This window comes from Ambystoma mexicanum, chromosome 2q (assembly GCF_040938575.1).
Source record: "Ambystoma mexicanum isolate Mex_15411 chromosome 2q, UKY_AmexF1_1, whole genome shotgun sequence".
In the NCBI taxonomy this organism is placed as follows: Eukaryota; Metazoa; Chordata; class Amphibia; order Caudata; family Ambystomatidae; genus Ambystoma; species Ambystoma mexicanum.
In genome coordinates this window covers 57,894,485-57,919,775 of record NC_090924.1, presented here as the reverse complement: position 1 = coordinate 57,919,775, position 25,291 = coordinate 57,894,485, and the positions used below count along the sequence as shown (strand labels likewise).

The 25,291-nt window shown below is 45.4% G+C and overlaps 1 protein-coding gene across 2 annotated transcripts in view; it reads right to left on the bottom strand.

Moving 5' to 3' along the window:
* CLCN7 (chloride voltage-gated channel 7) overlaps window positions 1–25,291 on the bottom strand; it is an 823,350-nt gene that overhangs the window by 25,372 nt on the left and 772,687 nt on the right. For both annotated transcript variants that reach the window (XM_069646815.1, XM_069646816.1), the window contains one exon: window positions 10,674–10,754. In XM_069646815.1, coding sequence (XP_069502916.1) covers window positions 10,674–10,754 — 81 coding nt within the window. The remainder of the gene's footprint in view (window positions 1–10,673; window positions 10,755–25,291) is intronic.

Genomic DNA, 25,291 nt, shown 5'->3' with positions numbered 1-25,291 from the left:
GCTCCATGCGTACTGCGCCTCGTGGCACGTCCAGGGTGATGTGTGCCCAACAGTTTTGAAGACAGGTGGTTCTGGAGAAGTTTGACCTAAGATTAGCAACCTGTGGGAGGAGGGAACCCATGAATCTCTCATTGGAGACAAAATCCTTTTCTGGAGGAACAATAAAATACTTTGACGTGTCAAACATTTGTAGCAGAGTCCACTACAAACTAGGATAAAGGGTTGCTCAGTACCAGAAGATAATTATTTTCGCACTTCTCTCCTCACTCTTCCTTCTAGCCAAGATTTGAAGAGGGAACTGAGGCAAAAGAAGCCTCTGGTACCACACTGGTACAGCCTGAGACAAATTCTATTTTTGACAGCTCTGCTGTCCCTTTATTACATTTTTTGCTTTATTCACCCTTTTTTTATAGTCAGACCTTTTTTGTGGACTGGGAGACTTCCAAGGAAGACCTCCCCCACCCGTGGCCCCTGCCACTACAAACCTTTCCTGGCATTAGGCCCCATGACTCCTGGAAGACTTACTTATGAAGCTGCCGCATTTAGGCCATGGGATAGCTATTTTACCCTGCAATGGTTTTAGGGAGTAGACTGGTGGCAGCTGTAATTTAGTTTTAGTTTCACCAGAGGTGCAAGCCGATTTACTGCATTAGAAACCCATAGTTATCTTTTTAGTAGCCAGTAGGGTGCCAACATATTTTTTAAGTCCTGCTCTCACCCATTTTGTTTTCGAGGCCTTTCTTTGTTTAGGTAAACCATGAAGCAGGCATACAATACCTGTTGTGCTCACTCAGACCCCCCCAGCCCAGTAACCTGTATTAGTTGTCATTGGTTTAAATCAGCCCCTGTCCCTAAAACAACTAACAACTAACAAAATCAAAACTCTCCAAACTAAAATCGCACTAAAAAAAAGACTCCCTAACGTATCATCTCCTAGCAATCATGCCAAAATAACCAACCCATCAGGCCGGAATCTTTTCAGATTCACTAAAATATCCATCCTAGAAACAAAGGGTTATAGCCCCACTTACGCCATCCAACTGAAAAGACGACAACTGCCCACCCCAGATAATCAAGGATGCTGCCAGGGGCCCAGCTCCCTTTATAACCAAACTGATCAACGCATCCTTCTCCTCCACCACCATACCAACTAATCTCAAAGAATCCTTTGTTCTGCCTCTCCTCAAGAAGTAAACCCTAGACACCGCTATTCCCACTAACTACAGGCCCATCACCACAGTGCCGTTCCTGTCAAAGATAATAGACAGTAGCATACCTACGTATCCAGCAATATCTAGAAACTCACAAATTACTAGGTGCCCGCCTATCTGGATTCAGACCACAGCACGGTACTGAGACAGCCCTAATCGATCTTAAAACCCAGATCAACGAGATTAACGATAAAGGAAACACCGCCATGCTACTCCTTCTCGACCTGTCGGCGGCCTTCAACCTGGTGGATCACACAGTCCTGTGTGAACACCGGGCCTCGGCTGCCCACTTCTCGAAAGAGGCCATAGCCTGGATCCAATCATTCTTGGACAATCGAACTATGAGAGTTTTCTCCTCACTAGCCTCAGCAGACCCCATCAAAATAACCTGCGGTGTATCCCAGGGCTCCTGCGTCTCCCCAACCTTCTACAACATCTTTGCCAAGCCCTTATTTGACAAGTTGGACAGACTGGGTGTCACACACTAATTATGCAGATGACACCCAGATCCTCATACCCCTTTCGGGCAACTTCGACTCAGATACGGTCTTGGTAAACAAAATACATCTCATCATTCAGGCATGGATGGCCACACACGGCTTATGCCTGAATGAGAAAACCGGAATCCTGCTCCTCGCAACGCCAACCCCAACTACAAGGCTTCCAACATTGATGGCAACACCATCACAGTTGCCTAAACAGTGAAAACTTTAGGCTTTCATCTAGATTCAGCCTTGTCACTAGTAAACTCACTAGCATCCTCGACTGCCTACACGTGCAAGCTAATCAGGGCAAGTAGAGCATTCCTCTCCCAAGCTAGCTGCATCGTCATCGCTAATGCCCTAATACTCTCCAGACTTGATTATTGTAATGCCATGTACCTAGGAGCCAACAAATATATAACCGACAAACTTCAAACACTGCAAAACAATGCACTCAGAACAGCCCTTAACTTACCCTCCAAGGAACACATCTCCAACAAAAGAAGAGAACACAAATGGCTCAAAATCTGTGACCGCATCTCACTCAAAACGGCATCACTCACTTTCAAATGCTTAAACAATGCAGCCCCTCCCCCATCTCGCAGCCAGAATAGTAAAAAAAAAACTTCCACCCGCCCCACCAGAATGATTAACTCTTATTGCCTGCAGGTACCCAAATTCAGACAAAAGAAAACGGGCGGCAGTAGCTTCCCTATCATGGCAGCCCAACATTGGAACACCCTCCACTCAACATCAGAACAGACCAATCCTACTACAGCTTTAGGCGAAACACTCACCTGGTTACGATCCAATGTTCCCCATGACAGATCTGTGCCCTCACACTAACAGACTATAGCCAACCTGACTGTATATATGCACATTCCTTAACTGACCTGCCGAAATGTAATTAACTGTATGTATATATGTAAATATGTCCTTTCACCAGATTCTACGTAATGTAATGCTATGCTTTATACCCATATGTGCCTTATCATGCAACTAAGCTTTTATGTAATCTTATCTTCCTGTTCTCTGTTGCGCCCTGTTACCTCTGGGTTTTGCGCGCCATACTAAATAAACAAACAAACTTTTACACTTGCTGTCCATGTTTGGCAGGTTTTTGGGGCCAACCTGCTTGGCTGGCTGCAAAATACTTTGTTAGGCCCTGGTGTGTGATTGGAGGGCTAGTCTAGGCCAGACAACTAGTGTCGAAGGTGTATCTAGGGGAGACCTCACCTTGCTCTTCGTTCTGCTGGACTTCACTTTGAAGGCCACAGGTTTACCACCCCTGCTAGAATATTTTGGTGCTGGACTGCTTTGAGGCCAGGTTTGGCCATACTGGCTGGGCTTGTGTCTCTACCTTGGCTCCAGTTTTGATCTTTGGTTGCTCGGCATCCTTCTTGGGCTGTCCTCTTCCTTCCCATAGTCCTCCACAGGGGCTGGGCCTTCCGTGCTGGTATTGTCCCTGGGTCCTTTTACCACCTTGGTGTAGAAAGCTGCTCTCGCCCAGAAGGGCATTATAAACCCATTATCCCGCATTGCCTGTTCTTTTGGGGCTACCTGGGTCACCACCACCGTACTCTTCATTGTGGAACTGTATTTTGGTGGATAGCTTCTCTTTGTCCTCTGAACCGTCAGAATCTGCTTCACTGGGTTCCTCTGTCTTCCACGATCCATCTATGTTGTTACTTTCACTTCAGGATGGTAGGTCCTTTTTCTGGGTAGATTGATTCTTCTTTTTGTCCATCTGCTCACTGCTGGTCTGGGGTTCAAGTCCCTGGGTGAATGGATCCTGTAGACACATCAGGAAAAGATGAGCAGCACTTACCAGGTTATTATGCTTTGCTGAACATCTTATAATGTAGCATGGCTGCGAGTACTTACCTCTTTGTCCTGGGCTGATAGGTCATATAGGAAACATACCCCAGGCATCTTGAGGCATAGGTTTCTACAGGTCCTCTTCAATCACGTTTTGTCATAGATTTCGATTGGCCTGAAACCTGCTCATCTCCAACCTGGGGCTTCTGAGCCTTGAACCTGGTTCAATACGGTCTTTCTGGTGTTCCCTGAAGTCGTTTGCTGTCTCACTGCATTTGTGGGATGGAGCTGGTATTTACCTTTCTTTTCCCGATAACCGCAGCTGTGCCTATCGACTTTGTCCTATTGAATCCTATGGGAAACTTTCAAACTTACCTGGATCTCTCTCACTCAGTGATTTTAGCAGTACTTGGCCTCTGGACATATCCTGCACCCCTCTTGGGTCCCTGGAGTCCTAGCCCAAAGACTGGAATTTTAGCAGATTTAATATGTATGAAAGTTTTGCATTATGCTCCTGCCTACAAGAAATGTACTGTTATAATGTATAACTGCAAAGTATTGCTTATCTATTTCCTAGGAGTGTAATAAGTAGGTACAGAGTCTAAATGTATTGATTTCTGGTGGCCTCTGGATTTGTGCTGTCTTTTCCTTTTTCCTTTTTCTGGATCATACATTTACTGTATGGTGCATATTTGTATTATCCGTATTACTACGTCCTAGAGGCTTTGGATTACTGGGATCATGCTTCAGTCTTTGCAAATTGGGTACTGATCAGGGTCACGGATGTATGTTACTGTCTAGGATTCCCCTTTCTTCCAATCCTTTTTAGACTATATGCACAATGTCTATCAATAGATCGTGGACTTACATTTTAGTGTTAGGAGTGAATTTGGTCTTAAAGGACCATTAGTGTTTTTATACATGCACTGTGTTTATAACCATGTGTTATGTTTGACCTATAGTACTTCGTTTTAGCTAATAGAGTTTCTATGCGCAATTTGCTAAAGGTTTATACCACGGTGGGCGTTATCCTTTTCTTTGATTGTCTGTGTGCATTCACTGAACATCCCTACCGGCCCCTGTCCCTCCTGAATTAAACATGACTGCTCTGCAGAGGCGCTGCTAGGGGAACGGGAGGGCTAAGGGGGTTATAGCCCCTGGTCTTTTGGTTATAGCCCTGGATAGAAGCTCAGGGGCTACAACCAAAAGCTAGCTATGCTAGAGTCCCAACATTAGCATAGCCATGGATCTTTTCCAGACCTAGCAACACCCCTGCTGCTCTGTCACAGCTACTTTCTACATAGAAGTTTGGTTTACCTTTTAGGTTGGATTTCTCTCACCCCTTCAGGTTAGGTTGTTTCACATCCCTCATTGGGGAGTTGTACAAATATCTCCACAACAGGTACCAAGGGTTTTAAGCCTTCCTTTAGCAAGCCTGAAAAGTTTGCCCCTTTTAGAAACAGAGTAACACTTGGGCCAAACTGGTAGCAATGTTTCAGTTCCCAGGACCTGATATGAAGTCAACTAAAACCCAACCGTACCAATTCTGTGGGAGCGGAGGGCACGGTTTCTGAGCATTCCATACCCAAAAACGCTTGATCCTGGAGGTCCCATACCGGAATAGCAGTGTAAGATGAAGGTTCACTCTGCTGCGCCTTTGTGACCTAATCAGGTTTTTAAAAGTTGTCGGGTACTGCAAAAACTCTGATCCATGTACCAGAAGCCTTGCCTTTGAAACTTGCATTTGTACTTTTGGTACCTCCCACTAAGTCAGGTAGACCAAGGTCCTGAAGCATAGGCGATTATCATGCAACTAAATGAAAGATGCAGCAAGCTTCAGTACTGCACCCGTTGCCAATCCCCTCGTTACCCAAGTCTAATGGTTTGCAACCATTCATGAATGGACAGCTTACTCTCGATTTAGTCCCTGATCGTCTCTGAGCTAGAGAATTATCATCAAAGACCTTGGTGCCAACCCACAGAAAGAGGCACAAGATCTCATTGGATGTAGGCTCCTGAGGACCATCACACAGGCTTATCAAAGGCTATGCCTCCCCCACAACCATTATATCTCTTGAAACCAATAAAAAGCATGGCATGCAATTGGGAAAGACATGGTATTCATAACTGATTTTTCTTCAGAATATTATTGGGTCAAAAGGGTTGAGAGAAAACACCTCCCAAGAGTGACAAAGGCAGAGAAGTTACCACAGCTGCCAAAAAGGGTGGGGAGACAATAACAGTCTTCTGAACGGCCAGAATAAGCAGAGAAGACAGGAAAGGAGGTTGGCTGCTGCGCCCAAGTAGAGTCTAAGCGCAGAGCCAATTCTAAAAGATTCAAATTGACAGCACATCTCTTACTAGGATAATTTTCAGGCCTGCCTGCCAGCACAGGCCTATCCAATTTAAGTTCAGAAGGCGGAGGAGCAGGATGACCAAGCAATCACAGATGTTCTATCTGAAGTCAGAGGGCCTGATTTACTAAAGCTTTTTATGACGCAATCCCATAGGGAAAGCGTTTGAGTTTCAGACTCCCGGTGCTGTGAACTTCCAAATGAATCCGTAGTGGAAGGGACTTGACTGGCTGGACAAGTCTTGGCTATTTCTTTTAAGGGGAACAGGCGTCGCACCTTATTCACTGCATTGTTTTATAGTACCTAAAGCTGCACAATAAAATAACTATTTCCTATTAAACCATAGAACTGTGTTTTTTAATTGACACATCAAAATAAATCAGATAGTTCAAGCTGCTAAATTCTGTAGAATGTAGGAGGATTAGAGATTGGTAGCACTGAAATTGACATCAGTTTGTCAGCTGGAAGAGTGACAGAAAGTTTCACAAACAAAGGGGGACTGCCTGATGAGAGCCTGGGTCCTTCAGGCTAAATACTTATCTAACACCAAAAGGAAGCCATCAGACACCACCTGTCTTATTGGAACTAGTTTACCATACGAATGGTCTCTGGAATTGACGGAGGTTGAATAAGGGGATAAAACGGTGGCCTAACGGAGGATACAACCCAGAAGACTTCAACGGATGCTTTATCTGTTGTTTCCCAACTTTGTTCTCATTGATTGGGGAAACATTTACAACTGCAGACAGATTAATCCACTATTCTAGTTTCCCACACTGCCATTGCAAGACAGAGGAAGTGTGGTCCACCCTACAATATGCAACGGGACACAATCAGTTCTCCCGTTTATGTCCTGAAGATGGTTGACGTACATAGTGGACTGATTTGAGTCCAAAGATACAACCGAAACAAGTTTCGACCTACTGCGTGATTAAGGACAGGCAGTCATTTGAAATGAATACTGAACTGAGAGAATCTATTTTTGTTCATGTTTAAAAATGTGTATTGTGACCTAAAATATTAGGTTATTTTGTATTGTTCTGGTTGATTGTATGAGAAAGAAGAGTCTGAATGAATGGAATGTAGGGGTGAATATTTATGGATCCGAAGTGAGAATAAAATATTTATGGTTTAAAATATTTTACACTAAAGTGGTGAAATTTATTTAAAAAGATTGAAAAGATACAAAATTAATCATTTGTCGATATTTGTAAAAAAGATAAATGAATATGTTGTCATCCTCTATCCAAGGGTCCATTTTTGTTTGTAGAGTGACAGAAAGAACAGAGCTTGTGTGTTTGGTAAGCAGTTTGTTGTTTCCAATACATATGATATTCCAACACCGCATTCCTCAGGGAGGTGCCATGCAAGAGGGCGCTGTGGTATTCAGATTTCATCCTGTCCAAATACCGAACTCTGAATGAACTCTGGCGCAGGTCTACAAAACTCATCTATTTTGGTGTCCGCTCCAGGATTTAGTGTGGCATTATCAATGCATTGTAGCCTACATAACTCTGCTTTCTCAGAGCATGAATAGACTATGCCCCAGAGGTCCAGTACTGATAATGAGCACCCAGAACAATGAATTTGGTTCCATGTAATAATTTCACATTTTGAAGACCGCACACAAAGACAGATTTTTCAAATAAGTAATCATCACACTGCTAGACAATCCTGCGCCCGCCCCAACTCACACGCTGGCAGGGATTCACTCCCCTCCTTGCAAAAACAGTCCCCCTCAAAGATTAATACAAACATAATTACACTGACACGCTCCACTCCCCTTACTTCTCCATTCCCCCAGCCCCTTCCATGCCACAGATATTCCCCTCAACAAACTTACCCTTTGACCCCTGTGACTTCCATCTCCTGGTCCGTCCGCCACAGCCGCTGGGCACTCTCGTGTGCAGTGAGGGGTGTAACTGGTCGATTTAGAAAGCCCACTCTGAGCAGTCTCAGAGTGGTCTTTCTAAAGCTACTTTTTTTGTTTCAAATTTATTTTTAAAAGATTTGTCCACTGCATGCCATGAAGCTACCAGTGTTCCTCTCAGGAACATCTGTGAAGGCATCATGAAGTAAGAAAAACAGATTCACTTTTTCTAAAATCAATGGTTTATTTCTTGAATGTCAGGATAGAGTAAGGTCCAAGTTGCCCTATGTTAAGGTGGGATTTCCTTACCTAAAGAAACTATCGATAGTCTGTCATAAAGTTCAACTAAAAAGTCCATCTGTGTCCAAAACCTCAAAACTAAAGACATACAATGTGTAGCAATGTCAGCAACCAACCAAACAATCAGTTTTCAAAATAAAGTTCTGAGCTTCTTCCAGCTCCTGGCTTGCTCTCAGCTTCCCCTTCCCCAAGTTCAAATCAGATCCATAAAAAGACCCTGGGGTTCCCTTCCCCAAGTTCAATAGAGTTCCAAAAAAGCCTCGGGGTTCCTTTCCCCAAGAAGGCAGCTCTCCTGGCTTCAAATCCAATCCATACTCAATTCAACTTGCTTAATTCTCAATACTGCTTTCAAATCAACTTTGTAACTTTCAGGCATTTCAAAACTTCATTTAACTTGCCTTTTATGTTAGTCACTTGGACACTTGTTAGGCATCTCGACTTTCCTTGGTTGACTCTAGGTAGGGGTTACTCTGTCTAGGCGCAGTTGTCGGACCACACTGTCAACCTCTCACAGGTCACACAACCGAGAACCAATGCACTTTATAATGTTCATTACTTCTCAACAGACTTCCTTGCCAACACATGTTTCCTTTCTGCATTTGTGTTATTGGACCATGTGCACTTCTGTTTCATCTGGACAGTCTTTTGCCTCTGCCTACACATGACTTTCACACGCTTCACTTTGTGGTATTTCTCCTTGTTACCACCTTGCATTCACACTACCAAATAGTGCTTATTTGTTTTTAACTTGCTTCACAAGCTCTCAATACTGGTGTTCACCTGGCCTTGTACTTTGACTTTGTTCATAAATGCTCTTCTTTCAAATTCACTTTGTTCGTAAATGGACATCGCTTTCTTTTCACTGGTGCAGTATTTTCATATCATTTTCATATCTTTTCCTTAGTTCGGTATTTAATACTTTGCAGGTGTTCGGTATTCAATATCGTACATTTGGTCTCCAGACCCATTCTTTATATGCTTTAACTAGATTGGCATCTTCCTTTGCCCATACTAAGCCCCTGGAGTGCCGCAGCATGAGTGGTCTCTATCAATCACCGGTGTACGGCCGCACCACCGGGTGCTTTCGCTTTCCTCTCCGGCTCTCGCTCACGCCTCTCCCTCTTGTTGGGAGCTCCAGCGAGAAGCGATCGCCTCCTCTGAACATTGCTAGTGACTTCTGTGTCCCCCAGTTCCAGCAGGGGACACGCGGCTCAGGGCTCTGCAGCACTTCCGACCCTCTCAAGGCCTGTCCTGGCCTCTGCATCTTTCTTGCTCTCCTGCAGATGTTGGCTTCCTTTTTGGCGGCCCTCTCCAGCATACTCCACATAGAGATGCAGCGGCTTCCTTCCCAGGACGATCTCTCTCGCCAAACAGCTCTCTCTTCCATTTATGCACCTGTAGCCGCTCAATTGGCTGCAAGTGCAAGTTCTTTGCCGGACCATAATTACTTCTGTCAATGGGACATGCCTGACTCTTAGAGTGGTGTTCCACAGCCTTCTTCCTTGTCCCAGTACCAAAGTGGTGTGCACATAGGGAAGTGGGCATTACTCTTAGTGGTCTCTTACTCGTCCCAGTCTTAAAGGGATATGAATATATATGGGACAGTTGGTGTGTGTGCGTCTGTGAGAGAGAGAGAGTGCGGAAGATTGGTAATAACCTACAAAGTTCTCGAGAGGGTAGAGTGTATTCTGACATAGGGCAGGGGGATTACCATACCTCGCCTAAAGGCACCTTTCATCCACTCACCAAAGACCCTCCCACCCAGGTGATCCTCCCTCGCATATCCACCCCCAGGGACGGGATCCAAGAGCAATGGCCCTTCCCTGGCCACCTGAGAGGAAGTCCCAAGGGCAGTAGATGGGAGGATGCCCTGAGGTTCCTCATACTACCTAGTTAAACTCTGTAAGGGTGGAAGACAGTTTTTCACATTGTTCTGAGCCTGTGAGGTAGTGGTTGAGGGAGATTAAATAGCAGTGTGCATAGTTTACGCACACTGTTTAATCTCCCTCAACCACTAAGCTTCGACTTGATGACATCAGTGAGCAATGTATAGCCAAAAGGGTCAGATCAGTGTTCAATGTAGCTTAGAAAAGTGATTAATAGCAGACCTTATGTAAATTAAAAATGGCATAAAGTTTAGGTTAAGTAAGAGTTTGATACAGTGAAGAGTTCAGGTTAGGAGCAATGCATGGTGAATTTAAATCAGAGTCGTTGGCCAATGTGTGTGGCTTAGGGTATGGCAGCTGGATGGCAAGGAGTGATATTTAGCTCGATAGAGAAGGGCAGTGGTGAACAGCTTTGACGACCAGAGATGCTGCGTGGGGTTTCGTACAGGGGAGAGAAATACAAGTATTGATTAGAACACAGGGGTTGGTAATAGGTGTATGGGGTGTTGGGGGTTTAGAAGATTATATATTGACAGCAGTTGTGGGGAGGTTACACTAGCACAGATGGGCAGATGTTTAAAGACTTGAAGCAAGACATTGTGGTGGGAAGAGTTAAACAACAGAGTACATACATTTGCTATCACCTAATGGTAGCAAGAGAATGGAGGAAGAGATAGGATGGATGAGACAAGAAACTCAAGTTTTACTTTTTTTAAAAAGATTAATATCCATTTTAATCCCGCAGTCCTTACCTTGTTTTGATTATCTACAACTACCAAATGCCGCAGACCCAACGCACGGAATAATTTAAAAACCCTGGTCAGCGATGCTACCTGCAATGCAAAAGGAAATGGAATCAGTTAATATCATTAAAGACATTCTGAGCGCAACATCTAGATACGTATTCAAATGTTTTGGTACACTAGAATTGTAGCAATTACTCAAGTTAAATCCTTGACTTGGGAAGACCTTGCACAAAAACACCAAGTACTGTTAGTTTAGCATGCTCATGTGCCAATAATGTGAAGGTACATCTTCTGGTGTCTATTTCTGTTGGTGTTTAGGTGTGTTAATTGTGTTCACACTGAGATAAGGCCTAATAATGTTCTGTGTGCTGATGTTTCTACTGTGACGAATCCTTGGAGGTCATCCATTCTCACCTAGGGAGAGCCCCTTCCCATGTCGCCATGGAGGTGAGTCTGCTACCCGATAGTCGGCCTGGGGGTGGTACTCAGCAGGTGGATATCATGGGGAGGGATCTCCTATGGGACTAGGGACGACTGTCCTGGAAGAACACAGTATGTTCAGAACATATCCCCCCACCTCCCTCCTCTTCCTACCCTATACAGAGTCACATAATTCCACACACTTCCATGTACCTCTGTAGGGTAATGATCTGACCCCTGTAAAAAGTACTGGGACGTGGAAGAGTAGGGACTACTTATGTGAGCCATATGCAGAAACTGGGACGAAGGAGTAAAATTACCCAGTTGAGGATGAAAACAGCAATACCGAGATTAGGAGGCGTAGAGTAATAAGGAATACACTGCGGAACCAAGACACCGACATTCTAGAAGTCATCTGAACAAAAAAAGGAAGAAGGACTAAAGCAAGTGTCATTTCCTCCCTGGAGGCACACCGTGCAAAGGAACCATACCTCAGACAGAAGCTGGTTTTGCAGCTGCTGACCGGGATGTACCTGGGGAAGTTACGCCGTCCCCACCGGCATCAGAAAGGACTGGGGAGCCGAAACCAGAAGGGGCAGAGGGTCCCGGCACGGAAGAGTGCTGCAGGAGACGGTCTGGCAGGTATGCGCAGCACAGCTTCCAGGAGGTGCTGGGGAGCCGCGTATGGCAGCAGGTAAACAGGAAACAATACCGAAGAACCATCGGAAGACACGCAGAAGCCAGAGAGCGAGGTGATCAATCAGAAACCCATACAGAATGTACAGGGGCTGACTGGGAACCTCGAGGGCACAAGAGAATCTTGTAAGAAGGGGTCTGGGACCCAAGAGTGAGAAAGCAATATAAAGGGGTCAGGGACCCAAAGACAAAAACATTTTTTTTGACAGGGTAGATAACCTACAAGTGGGGGCCCAGTATACCTGACAGAGAAGGGTACCAGCAATACTGAAAGAAACCCAGTTTGATAAATACCCATCAGTAACCGAAGAGGAATTCTATCGATGTGCATCTTCTTTGTGGCTCTATCTGGCAGGGGTGTACCAGGTCTGCCCAACTGAGCCGCTGGAGATGCTCAAGCGCATCTTCTTTGTGGCAGTACATGGCAGGGGAGTGTACCAGGTCTGCCTAACTGAGCCGGTGGAGAAGTTCAAGAAAGTGCCTGAGAAAGACCAGGGGAAGGGAGTCATTCCCCCTGGTGTTTATGAATATTGTGACACATTGCGAGTAAAGCCAAGGGAAGACAGTCATCCTCTTGGCATCAGGGCCTTGGAGTTGGAACATTGCTTCATTTGTGAACTAAGACTTTTCAATCTGGAACTTTATGTGGTACTTTTGAAAGGAACTGCGACATGGGGAAGAGTTGTTTGTTCCGTCATGAAATAGTCTGTCCAGACTACTAGTTGTTCTGCATTAAGAAACCTCATCAACCTTTTAGTTTTAGTTAGAAGTGTAAGGGAAGGAAAAACGTTTTGGCACAGGACCGTGGACTTTTAGTTACAGACATTCTGACACATCCTTAGTATTGAGTTGAGGCTGGGAAACCCCTCTTAGTAATAGGGTTAGATTAACAAGTGTCTTACCCCTGGTAACGTTCTATCGACTGGATGCTCCTCCCACGCATTCCTCATCTTTGATATTCGATATCCAGCTTCAGCTGCTTCGGAATTTTATTTCGGGCAGAGGGCGCTGTGCGTCGATGCAGTCAACTCGATGTTCCTCAAGGGCCTCTGTCTCGAGGATGATGCCATCAAAGTTCTGTTTTTTCGTACAGTAGAAATACCTGTATAACCATGGGAATGACAGTACTCAACTATGAAGGAGCGAAAGCTGTAACAGCATGGGAAATTCTACTTTGGGGTAGGCTGGGAGGGAGATGAGGAATATGTGGAAGGAACATCCAGTCAAAAGAACTTTACCAGGGGTAAGTAACTTGTTCTTTTAACGGATTGTGTCCTGCCACATATTCCTCATCTTTGCTAGACTCGCAAAGTATTAGATTTGGTGAAGGGAGTAAGAATTTAGTCTTTTTAAATGTTTTCATGAACCAAATGCAGGACTGCTTTTCCAAAGTTCCCATCCTGACCGAGGGAAGACGCCAGACAGTAATGTTTTGTGAACATGTTAATAGTAGACCACGTTGCTGCCTCAGAAATATTTTTTATCAGTACACCCCTTTGTAGGGCTGTAGAGGCAGCCTTGCCCCTGGTGGAATGGGCTCTTAATCCTTCAGGAGGATCCTTGCCTCCCAGTCTGTAATATTCTGAAATTACCAGAATTATCCACCTGGATAAGGTCTGTTTCATAACAGCCTAACCCAGTTTGTGGCCTGTATAGTCAATGAAAAGCTGATCATCAATGCAAAGTTTTGACAGTCTAGATATATAAAAGCTCAGAGCTCTACGAGGGTCCAACCTGTGCAGTCTCTCCTCTTCCTTACAAGGATGAGGTGGGGTATAGAAATAAGATAAAACAATGTTCTGCCCTACGTGTAAATCAGAGATGATTCTGGGTAAGAATGAAGGCTTAAACCTCAAAACAACCTCTCACCATGGATTTTTAACTGATACCCGTCCCACTGCATTGCCATTTTCTGCTCAAATTTCCAGTGCTACGCTGACAACTCATTTTCAGGCTGCCCTCAACCTCCTTTTCTCCCTCTCTCATCTCTGATTGCCTAACTGCCATTCAAGATTGGTGTGCCGCCAATGATCTTTGTCTGAATGCCAGCAAGACAGATTCTCATCGGCACACCTTCACCATCCTTTCCACTCACTCACTGGCTGGCCTCCCTTGGCCCGCCTCCTACCCCCACCTGCGAGGCTAAGAACCTCAGGGTCATCTTTGACTCCACACTTTCCTTCTCTGCCCACATATATGATGTCTCTAAAAAGTCAAACTTCCTACTGGACCTTCTCAGGGGTACTCTGCCTTTCCTCTCCTTCCCCCAGAAGCTCATGGTCTCCCAAGCTCTGGTTCTCTCTAGCCTGGACTATTGTAACAGCCTCTTTCTAAATCTACCTGCCTCTACTCTCCGCCCTCTGCAACTAATCCAGAACAGGACTGCAAGACTTGTCCTTGGCCTCAAGCCCTGGGATTGTATCTCTCCAGCTCTGAAATCTCTCCATTGGCTCCCAGTGGATGCAAGGATTAAATTCCAAACCCTCTGAATTGTCCACAAAGTTTTCTGGGGCCTGGGTCCAAAATACCTTCAGCTATCCCTTCGCAAATACCTCCCCTCTTGAGGTCTTCGCTCCTCTACTTCTAACTCCATCAGGGTCAGTCATTTTTCAAAGAAACGGGCTGGAGGTAGATCTCAGTCTTCGGCTGGGGCCTCCCTCTGGAACAGCCTCCTAGCCACTCAAACTTGAGGAGAACCATCTCCAGAAGCACCTAAAGACCTTCCTCTTTGCTTCTGCCTTCGCTCCCCCTCACCCCTGCTGATCTGTTCTCTTGGCACCGTGCACCTGGCCACCCTTTGCCCTCCGGGCACAGGTACCTGCTCGCCCTGCCACCCACCCGCACTGCGTCCGGGCCACCCCTTGCACTGGGGTCTGTATCAGTACCCATACAGCCCCCCTCCTTTTCTTCCTGCGCTTATCAGACCTACCCTGTCTGCTGCCTTAAACCCAGCACTTGCCAATAGCTGGCTGCCCAACCACAGTTTGTTGCCTTTATTATTTATTTATTATTATTTATCTGTTTCTCCTTTGCTCCGCACTTTCCATTTCTCACCCCTTCTATCCCTTTTCCACTCCCCCATCTCCTATGCACTTGTGCGTTCTCAATGTCACTGGGCCTAGTAAGATCATTGTTTTGTTCTCCCCTGTTCCCCTCCCTTTCCTTGTCGTGCTCTGAAACACCTGTGTACGAGCGGAATAGAAATAAAATATAAATATCAATATCAACAACCCTATCCTTATGGAAGATAGTAAAGGGTGGCTTGGATAAAAGTGCCTGCAATTCACTCACCCTACAGACTGAAGTTAGAGCTACTAAGAGAATGGTTTTAAAGGTGAACAACCTTAATGGATAGGAGTGTAAAGGTTCAAAGGGTGCACACATTAGACATATTAGTACAAGATGAAGGTCCCAAATTGGAACCTGGAAAGGAGATGGGGGATGGGAGGGGGCACACATTGTTGAGCCCCTTTAGAAATTGTGTCACCAGTGGAATCTTGAAATATGAACATTCTTCAGACGAGCGCCTCAAGATGGATAGCGCTGCCAAATAGCCCTTAATAGTTCCAACCTGGAGCCCCGGATTGGCTTAGGATAGTAGAAAGGATAACACCTCAGGTGTTTTGCACAGAAAAGGGTCTACATTCTTGTCTCTGCACCAGTTGCAGAACTTGTTCCAACGGCACAAAGTAAAATCTCCATTACGTCATCCGGGAGGTCCCAATCCTTGTATCTCAGCCTCTCAGAAACCATGCCTGAAGGCTGAGTGTTTTGTCCCCTGGATGGAGAACCTGACCCTACTCTCGCGAGAGGGCAGACAGACATGTCCAGAAGGTCCAGGTACCATGTCCTCCTAGCCCAATCCGGGGCAATCAGGATCATACGTTCCCCGAATTTACTTGACCACCTGATCATGTGAGGAATGACGGGGACTGGAGGAAAAGCGTACAGGAGTGGAAAATTCCCAGTCCACTACGAATGTGTCTCCTAGATCTCCTCTAGGGGGAAATTCCCTGGAGCAGTATAGTTCGCACTTCCAGTTGACACAGGTCACAAACTGATCCACTTGAGGGGTTCCCCAAAGCATGAAGATCTCTTGAAGGACTTCCTGAGATAGTTCCCACTCGTGGGAGACTGCTCTGCCTGCTTAGAGCGTCCACCGCCGTGTTCTCCTCTTCAGCTAGGTGAACTGACAATGGGGAGATTCCGTCTTGAATTGCTGCATTGCCTCTCTGTACAGTGCTAGTGACCCTGCACCACCTCTTTTGTTGAGGTAGTACATGGCCACTGTGTTGTCTGTCATTATCAGGCCATTCTTCCCCCACACAGAGGGCAAGAGGGCCTTCAGCGCTAGTCTGATTGCCATAAGCTCCAAATGATTGACATGCAGTTTGGACTCCGATGGAGACCAACTACCACTGACTGTCAGATCGTTGGTGTGGGCTCCCTATCCGGTGAGTGAGGCATCCGTCACTACTGTCATCTTCGGCATGGTTGCCAAAAGGGTTCTTCCTTCAGAATGTTGTCCTCGCAGGCCTACCACAGAAGATCATGTGTGACCCTGCATGGAACCTGAAGTAGGTCCGACATCTTGCCTGAGAACTGGGACCATTGAGTTATGAGAGCCTATAGAAGGTATATCATTCTCAGGCTGGCCTCTGGCACCAGAAAAATGCAGGATGTCATGAGGCCGAGCAACCTCAAGAGAATCGAAGGCTGGGAGACGCTGGGCACTTCGAAATTTGGCGACCATCTGTAGAATATCTTGAGCCCTCGCCTTGTGTGGCAAGCTCTTTCCCAAGGATGGATACTGTACAGCTCCGATGAACTGGAGCTTTTGAGAAGGTGTCATATGGAAGTTCTTGTAATTGATGGAGAAGCCCAGTCTGTGAAGCGAGTGGCAGGTGACATCGAGATGATCCCGGACTTGTTCAGGAGAACGAACCCTGATCAGCCAATCGTCCAGGTAGGTGTAGACGTGAATCCCCCTCTCCCGAGACTCGCTGCCACCACCGCCATCGGTTGGGTGAAAAATCTTGGGGCGGAAGTTAACCCGAATGGCAGAACTCGAAATTGATCATGAGAACCGCCAACTGCGAACCTCAGGCATTTTCTGTGCTTCAGATGGATTGGCACATGGAAATAAGCATCCTGAAGGTCCAATGACACCATCTAATCCTGGATTTGGAGGGCCTAAAGGATCTGAGAAAGTGTGACCATCTTGAACTTGTTCTTCCTGAGGAACTTGTTCAAGTATCTCAAGTCCAAAATGGGTCTCAGTCCTCTGTCCTTTTTGGGTACAAGGAAATACGGGGAATACCATCCCTTGTTCCTCTCCGCTACAGGTACCGATTCTATAGTGCCTTTCTTTAGCAGGGTTAACATTTCCTGCACAAGGAGCGATCTGGAATCCTCAAAGAGTGGCTCCCCGGTGGATTGCTCTGAGGTCTCTGTATGAAAGGAAGGCAGTACCCGTGGGCTATGGTTTCCAAGCATCCGAAGTAATGTCTCTCCTTTCTTCTAGATGCGGAGACAGTCTGCCCCCACTGATTAACTGTGAGCCAAGAGCTCAGAGGTTTTGAGGTAGCTGATGCAGTGGCAGATGGTAAAGATGACCCTGCTTGAGCTGGCTTTGCAGCCCTCCCTCGTCCACCACAAAGAAAACTTCTTTGGCCTCTTTGACCAGCCATTCCTTTCGCTCTTACAACTGAGTAGTAGCAAAAAGATCTACCCCTCCCATTCTGTCCACTAGGTTGAAAAGGCTGAGGCTGCCTAATAGCGGCACCTTAAGATTTGGCTGCCAACTTAGAGGTCTGCAACCTCTCAAGGTTATCGTTGGCCGTGTTTGCAAAAAGGTGAGACCCGTCCAAGGGCATGTTGAGGAGTCTATTGCACATCCGGTGCAAAACCGGACTTCCTCAACCACGCAAATCTGCGTATAATGGTGCTAGTAGCCATGGTTCTGCTGATGCTGTCGGCAGAATCTAGACCTTACTGAAGAGACTCGCACATGGCTTTTTTGCCGTCTCCAATTATGACCAAGAACCAGTCTCTTACATCCCGTTCGGGAATCTGCTCTGCCACCATGGATACGCAGTCCCATAGAGTGAATGTAAATATTGCAAGGGCACATGTGGAGTTGGCCAATTTGAGCGCCATACTCCCTGCAGAAAATACCTTCCTTGCCCATCCATCTACTCTTTTGTCGTTCTTATCTGGAGGGATGGTAGGGTAAGCAGTTTGCTTAGAAGTTGTGGTAGCTGCCTGTACCACCAGACTCTCTGGAGTGGGGTGTTTAGACAGATAGTCAGGGTCACTATCGGAAACGCAGTATTTCTTGGTCAAATTTTATTTACAGCCGGATTGGTTTCTGGCATCTCCCAAGTCGCCGCCACCCTTTTTTGGAGTGCAATATGGAAAGGTAATATAGCATCTGTCTGTGAACCCTTATCCAGGATGTTTGTTAGATCATCCTGCGCAAATGGTAACGGAGGCCTACTCCACCCTATATATTCCACCACCTTGGACATAAGCTGTCTATATGGCATATCAGCATGCTCCCCAGCCTCAGGTCTTCCAAAATATAGCTCAGGTGTTGTGTCTAGCCCATTGGCCCGTCTGCAGATTATCAAAGGTCTTTCAACCTCAGAAATGAAACTTTCAGGCACATTTGGCGTGCCAAATTGTAGGCCAAATGCTGCATTGTTGTCTGAGGATTCATTCTCCTCATATATTGAGGTAAGGGACTTAAAATAGTCTTTGCTTGGTAAAGGCACATATTTTTTTCAGGCATCAAGGGTTTGATAAATAGTGGATTTGACGCTGGATGAGTCGTCAAAACTTTTTTCAATGGCACCATAGGTTTAGATGGAGCGCTCGACGTCGATGGCGCAGCTGGCGTCGAAGGCCATGTCAATGTCAAGGGCTTAGCTGGCGTCAAAGGTGCAGCCGGCGTCAATGACGTTGACGATCTCCACCTGTGATTATGTTTATGGCTCGACGGATCCTTTGATACGTCATCGCACTGAGGCCTCGACGGCTCTCGATGAGGATCAGGCCTTCGTCTCCAGCTCAAGGATTTAGGTCGAGCCCTTTCCTTACCAGCTTCTTTGGAAGGCGCGGTAGGAGCATGGCTTGCTGTGGGTTTCTGCTTTTCAAATATTTTTAGCATCTCTGCTCTAAAAGCTTCCCATTTGGCAGGAGTGGATTTTTTTGTGGGGCACGATACACTCTCAGGGGAGGTGTCCGATGATGAAGTCAACCTGTAGTACCTATCTTTGGACTTCCTAGATGACGATGACGAGTGGTGGAAGCCACTCCTCGATCTCAACCTTTTCACTTTCTTCTTCCGAGGAGTCTCGACTCGCCGGTCGAAGGTTTTTTGGTCGGGGTAGAGGTTTTGGGGTTTCCACCTACCGCCAATTTCCCCTTTTGCTCCTACAGGGCTTTTGCAATTGTTAGGCAAGATTGTATGCAGTACCCTTTGGGTGCACTACAACAACCCTGACCTCCTGAAAATAGGAAGCAAACCTTTGGTATAAGTATGTACTATGCAGGTTGGTAGCGTGTTGAGCAGCCAGGCTTATCTCAAGAGGGGTCAATGTGAGCAGTAGGGGAATTGCACAGAGATTCACAGTGACAAGTATCCAAATAAACTCTTACACACAAGGTTTCTAGATTGTTAAATAAATTAATTGTTTAGTCAGTTCGAGTAAGCCTTCTTCAGAAGGGGCAATAGAATATTAACACACAAATACACTCCAAAATACACACTCTTAGTTTCTCTAAGTACCCATTTGGGATGGCACACAGACGCTTCCTACACCCTCAGGTGACTTAAATAGCTAGGACACTGTGGACATTAATATATTACTGTGGCATTTAGAGCAATACTTAGGGGTATGTCAAAGAGAAAGGTTATTAGAACAGAACAAGAGATCTCACAGATATTCTGAAGCAGGTAAGTACTTTTGGTAACACCCAATGCAAAGTAAGTTAACCCCTTCCTGGAAGGAAGACAAAACACATGGTCCAAGGGAAGAAGAATCATTCAGGGAGCCAGGTCAGGTCGAAGTCAATTGGGCAAAAGTCTAGGTGAGCTTAAAGGATAGTTCTGGGACTTTTTTTTTATTGTCCCTACGGGTCGGCCATGTGTTTGTAAGCATAAATCGGTAGATCGTAGGAAACTTTCCTATGGACCTTACCCGACTTTTCGCCCATTATCGCACTCGAAATCAGCCTCCATTTTGTGATAATCCTATCATTCCGCCGCATCGACCTGGCTCACCTGCCTTTGCGGCACTAAATCAAATCCCCCGCCCCTGAAACAGACATTATCAAAACATTCATATTCCCCACCTCTCTCCGTGACGTGACTGTGCTGCGTAGGCAAACGCGCCCAGGCGTCTTCTACGCGACTCCACACAGACCCCGGAAATCAACACAGATCAGCTCACAATACAGCGCACCACAATTCGGAATATGAAACTGTACTTTGAAATCAAACCGCAAGATTGTAAATGTGGTAAAGTACATTTATTTGACATCAAATGTTTAGAGAATATTCAGCGATTTGCATTTTTATTTGCTCATGTTCCAAAAAGTTCGTATTGAGGAACGCGATGGTCCTTTGCTGTACACAGGGTCTTAGAGCATCTCACAATAAAGCGCCACAATTCGGAATGTGAAACCGTGGTTTAAAAGCAAACGGCAAGATTGTACATTTGGCAAAGTACGTTTATTGGACATCAAATGTTTAGAGAATATTCAGCGATTTGCATTTTTCTTTGCTCTCGATCCAAATTAGTTCGTCTTGAGGGAAGCGATGTTCGTGTGCAGTACACAGGGTGTTGGTTTACGATAAAAATAAGCTCTTCGGTCGCACTGATAATCGCATGGCTGTTCCAACAACGAGGCACTAGGCCACCACAACGGTAGGTATGTTGCATCTAACCGTTAGTACCGCGTAAGGGCATACTTGTACTTGGCGATCGTCCCATAAAATGGTCAGGGTGGTAACGTTGTTCACGCGGGGAAGCAACTGGCGGCTGTAGAAGCCGTCCGCCGGTGTCCGGTACTCGTGACACAGACAGTAGTGAATGATGTACCTAAAAACATAAAAAATGAAATTAGTCTCACCATCAGATCCTTATTAAAATCATAGCGAGGACAGCGCTACTGGGTGTACACAAGTGTTTAAAGGCGTGGCGAGGCAGGGAGGGGGGGGGGAGTGGAGTACAAGGTAAGTAGCATAAAATAATAAATAAATAGGGCCAGCTGGTGGCAAGTGCAAGGTAAGTGCAGAACAAGTGCTGGGAAGGGGGGGCTGTAGGATACTGAGACAGTCCCCCAGTGCAGGGGTTGACAGGGAGGCAGTGCAGGTGGAGAGTGGAAGGGCCCAGGACCGAGGTCGCAGACAGTGGACCAGTTGTAGCAGGGGAGAGGGAGAGAGAAAGCAGAAGCAAAGAGGAAGGTTTTGAGGTGCTTCAGTAAAAGCAGATGTTTCTCCTCAAGATAGTGCGCGGTAGAAAACAATATGCCACATAGAACGAACAAGTACAACTGAACCCGTCTTTAAAGCCACTGTATAGTAATGAAATTGCGGTATAAACTCATCAAAAGTTACTTACATTATATTTGCATTTTCCATTGTGTCTCTGTGTAGGGCAGACCCGAAACACCACTCCTTCTTTGCCGACGTTACTTCTTCTAATGAACGTGGCTCATCGTTTCGTTTCTGAAATTTTATTCATTATCTTTTCTTAGTCTTTCAGGATGGTCCCGGCCTGTCAAGGTCAAATCACAATAGAACCTTATACTGGGTCGTGGGCCGTTCCGCCACCCGAGCAAAACATCAAAGCAGCTGACCTTCACTTTGAACGAGCACACATTTCTAGTTAGCTGCAGTTAGTGTAAGGGCATCTTGTCTGCGTGCCTTTTTTTTTATTGTCCCTATGGGTCGGCCATGTGTTTGTAATACGGAAACATTCTATAATTTTTGTAAAAATGATTTATATTACTGTTTGGTTTAATTGCAATGGGCCTGCAACATGAGGAGACTCGAGAGAACAGACAATCAAATTACAATCATTTAAACCGTGATGTGTATTTCTCAATGAGCTCTGCTTTAGGTGGACATGGAACAGAGGCAATGTTGGGTGTCAATGCAGTTGTCCCCTGCATAGGTTCGTTCACCACTCCATGTATGTGCCTATCTAGGACATCAACAATAAGTCTCTCAATAAACTCATATTGCATATCCTCAAACACTGGTTTGATCACCCATTGTTTACTTCTTTTAGTGAAGGCCTTATTGTAGCGAAGCGTCCCTAAAGTTCCGGTCGTCCTACTTTGTTGACGGCCAACATTATGGTTATGTGCCAAGACCGCTAGAAGAGTCCGATTTATCATGCCTTCCATGCCAAAATGCAATCTTTTGGGCCTGTACTTTAGGCACATATTGTGGAACACCTCCAAATCTCCTGTGTGGCAGAATTCCGTGAGTCCCCTCAAATCTCTTGTTATAGTTTTATCAAATACAATCTTTTCAATGGCCTTGTGAGTGGGTGATGAAGGAATCAACCACTTCTTCTTCCGTGCCTCCTCTGTGGACAAATGGCCATGTTCACATTTGTGGAAATGCTCATTTGTCGACCATCGATGTACGTTGCTACAGTGCAACATTACTGACCGCCATTTTTCCAGTAGGATTTCCAACGACCCTTCACATGTTTTTGAGCTCCACCAAAGATGGTTGCTGATTGACTTGGACCACTGTGAAATACCTTGCATATCTTTTTTTTTTCCTGCAGCCGACAATTTTTTATTGATTGTTTTTGCAAGATGCCATACGTCAAATTGGTGATTTATATTTTTGTACTCTTCTCTCATTGTCTTGGCAATTGAAACGTGTCTGTCCGTGGCTATCAGGTCGATCACCATTCCCCCCGATTGTAGTTCTTGCAATGATGCTACAAAGCCAACTTTCTCCATGGCCACTGAGGATGTACTTTGTGACACCTGCACGACCACCGAACTCACAATTTTCTTACTTTCCATGTCCTGAAAGTGGTAGGTGCAGTACTTGGCTGAAAATCCTGGGCTGTCGCACTGTCCATCACCGGCTAGCCTGAAGCGTTTGCCCGCGAATGTACTTTCCATTGACATTTTTTCCATTCTCCAAGCTTCGCTGATGGCTGGAAATAGATAATCGGTTTGGTATTTGTAGAACTGACTTTTCGCAATGAAATGGATTCCCACAAACTGAAAGAAATACTGTAACTTTTTAAAACTTGAACCACTAAAAAGTGCGGCCGCTGCACAAAGTAGATTGCCTGCTGGCAGTTGCCCCAGCATGGGTTGTGCAGACCATGCGAACGGATGATATTGTGTACAGGTGGCATGTATTTTAAGGTTAGTGCCTCGAATTGCACGAGTCACATTAATCAATGTCTCCCCACATACTTCCCCACCAACCCAATGCCCACATTTCATCATCATAATAATATCCATCAAACAGCTATCGAATACAATGAATTTGGCCTCTTTCCTTATACTGTCACTCTGCATCCCAGCTGGTTCGGCCTGTAACGTTGAGGACATGTCACTCGCATGAAAGGTACAATCTCTGATATCGTCTTCCGCTATGCTGAGTGATATTGATGGTGTTTCATTGTCGTCCACTTCATTCTCTTCCATTGCAACATCTGTTCCTTGTCCGGAGATGGGAGAAAAAAACAATGTCTTCAACTTTCGCGCGCTCTTATTTTTTGCGGGTGTGGATTCTGTGAATTGATCTCCGACTGCATCCAAACTACCAGGAGGACATTCACTATCAATGGCTGGTGGTGGTATAGCTCCGTTGTCAATCACTTCATATTCTTCCCATTGGCACGATGCATCTCCAGTCTCAAGTCCCTGCCAAAAGGTTTGACAAGCAACATCTCTCGTTCGCTTCACTGTCTGTGTAGATCTAGTTCTTACACCCACTCGCAACTAGAGGACAGATTAGAAAAGGGATGTTCAGTTTAAACACAACTTACAGTATTGAACTGTTGACAGTGAAAGACAACATAATATAGTGAACAGGACACTAACCTTCTTTTGCTTTCTTTTCTTTGAAACTTTCTTGCCTCGAACTTCAACATCTGGACGCTGTTGCTCCGACTCGTGTGTGCATGTCTCCACTTCCTCTCGCGCTGCAACGACTATATTTTCATGATAAGCACATCCATCACTCACTGAGGCTCCATCGACTCCCTGAAACATAGAACTTTCATTAGTATGTATAATAATATTGAAAACACAAAATGTACTTGGGGACCAATACCCATACGTACATCTCAATAGCAAAACACGAATGAACGCATTGTGTAGAACATTCAAACGACAATAGTTCACGCATTGTTGATCTAGTTAGATTGAACTGTCAAGATCCATACCTCGGGCTCCGCATAGACTTCCATTGATGATATTATTGAAGATGACGCTTCAGCAACTCCCTGAAACACAGTAATTGCATTAGTATGGTTTTCTATTTTGTTTAAAAGAACATAAACTTTCTGCAGGCGTCAACGGCTCATCTAAATAGACCTGCACAAATGATCAGTTGTCTAAAATAAATAATGGATATCTAAATATGATTCGATTTGCTCCATCGTTGGAAGTGTCACCACCCAGAGATCTGCATCAACTACTAGGGGTGATGTTCTTGTTGAAGAAGCTCCGTCAGCTCCCTGAAACATAGTACTTGCGTTAATAAAGAAGGAAGTATAGCGGATGTAATCACGTCATTTGATCTCGCATGATTGATCTGTCAGTATCCATACCTCAAAATGCATAAGAACATCAAGGGACGCTGTAACTGCGGTGCACACTTCTGCAAGCTGTTGCGCCGACCCGTAACTGCATGCTCCCCCTTCTTCTTGGACTAATGCTCCATCGACTCCCTGAAACATAGGACTTTCATTAGTAATGAACACAATATTGAAAAAAGAAGACACATAGGAGGGCGACGACAGAAGGACATACCAATGGCTAAAAACGAAAGAAACATTGTGTGTAACAATCACGCTACAAGAATGCAAGATCTGATGATCTCCATCGATGGAACTGTCCGGAAACGTACCTCGAGCATCTGAGTGACATCTACGGTTGTCGTCAATGCGTTGGACTCCTCAGCATCTCCCTGAAAGACAGTACTTGCATTATTTTGGATAACAATAATTATAACTGAAAACAAAGACTAGAGGACGAGTACTGTGGTGTACCATTAGGTAAAATAATTACACGATCAATTAAAACTATTGATTTACATGCCTAAAACAAGTCAGTGTCAGAATAGCTAAGTAAGATTACCCGATAGGCGCTTGAAGTGGCTGATGACTGCAATAACGACACGGATGGAGAATCTTCCGCCTTCATATTGAGTGGATACATAAATGGGGAAATTATTGTTAGCTAATGCTACACACTACCGCAAGGCCGAGAGACAAATACGTAAACTTGAC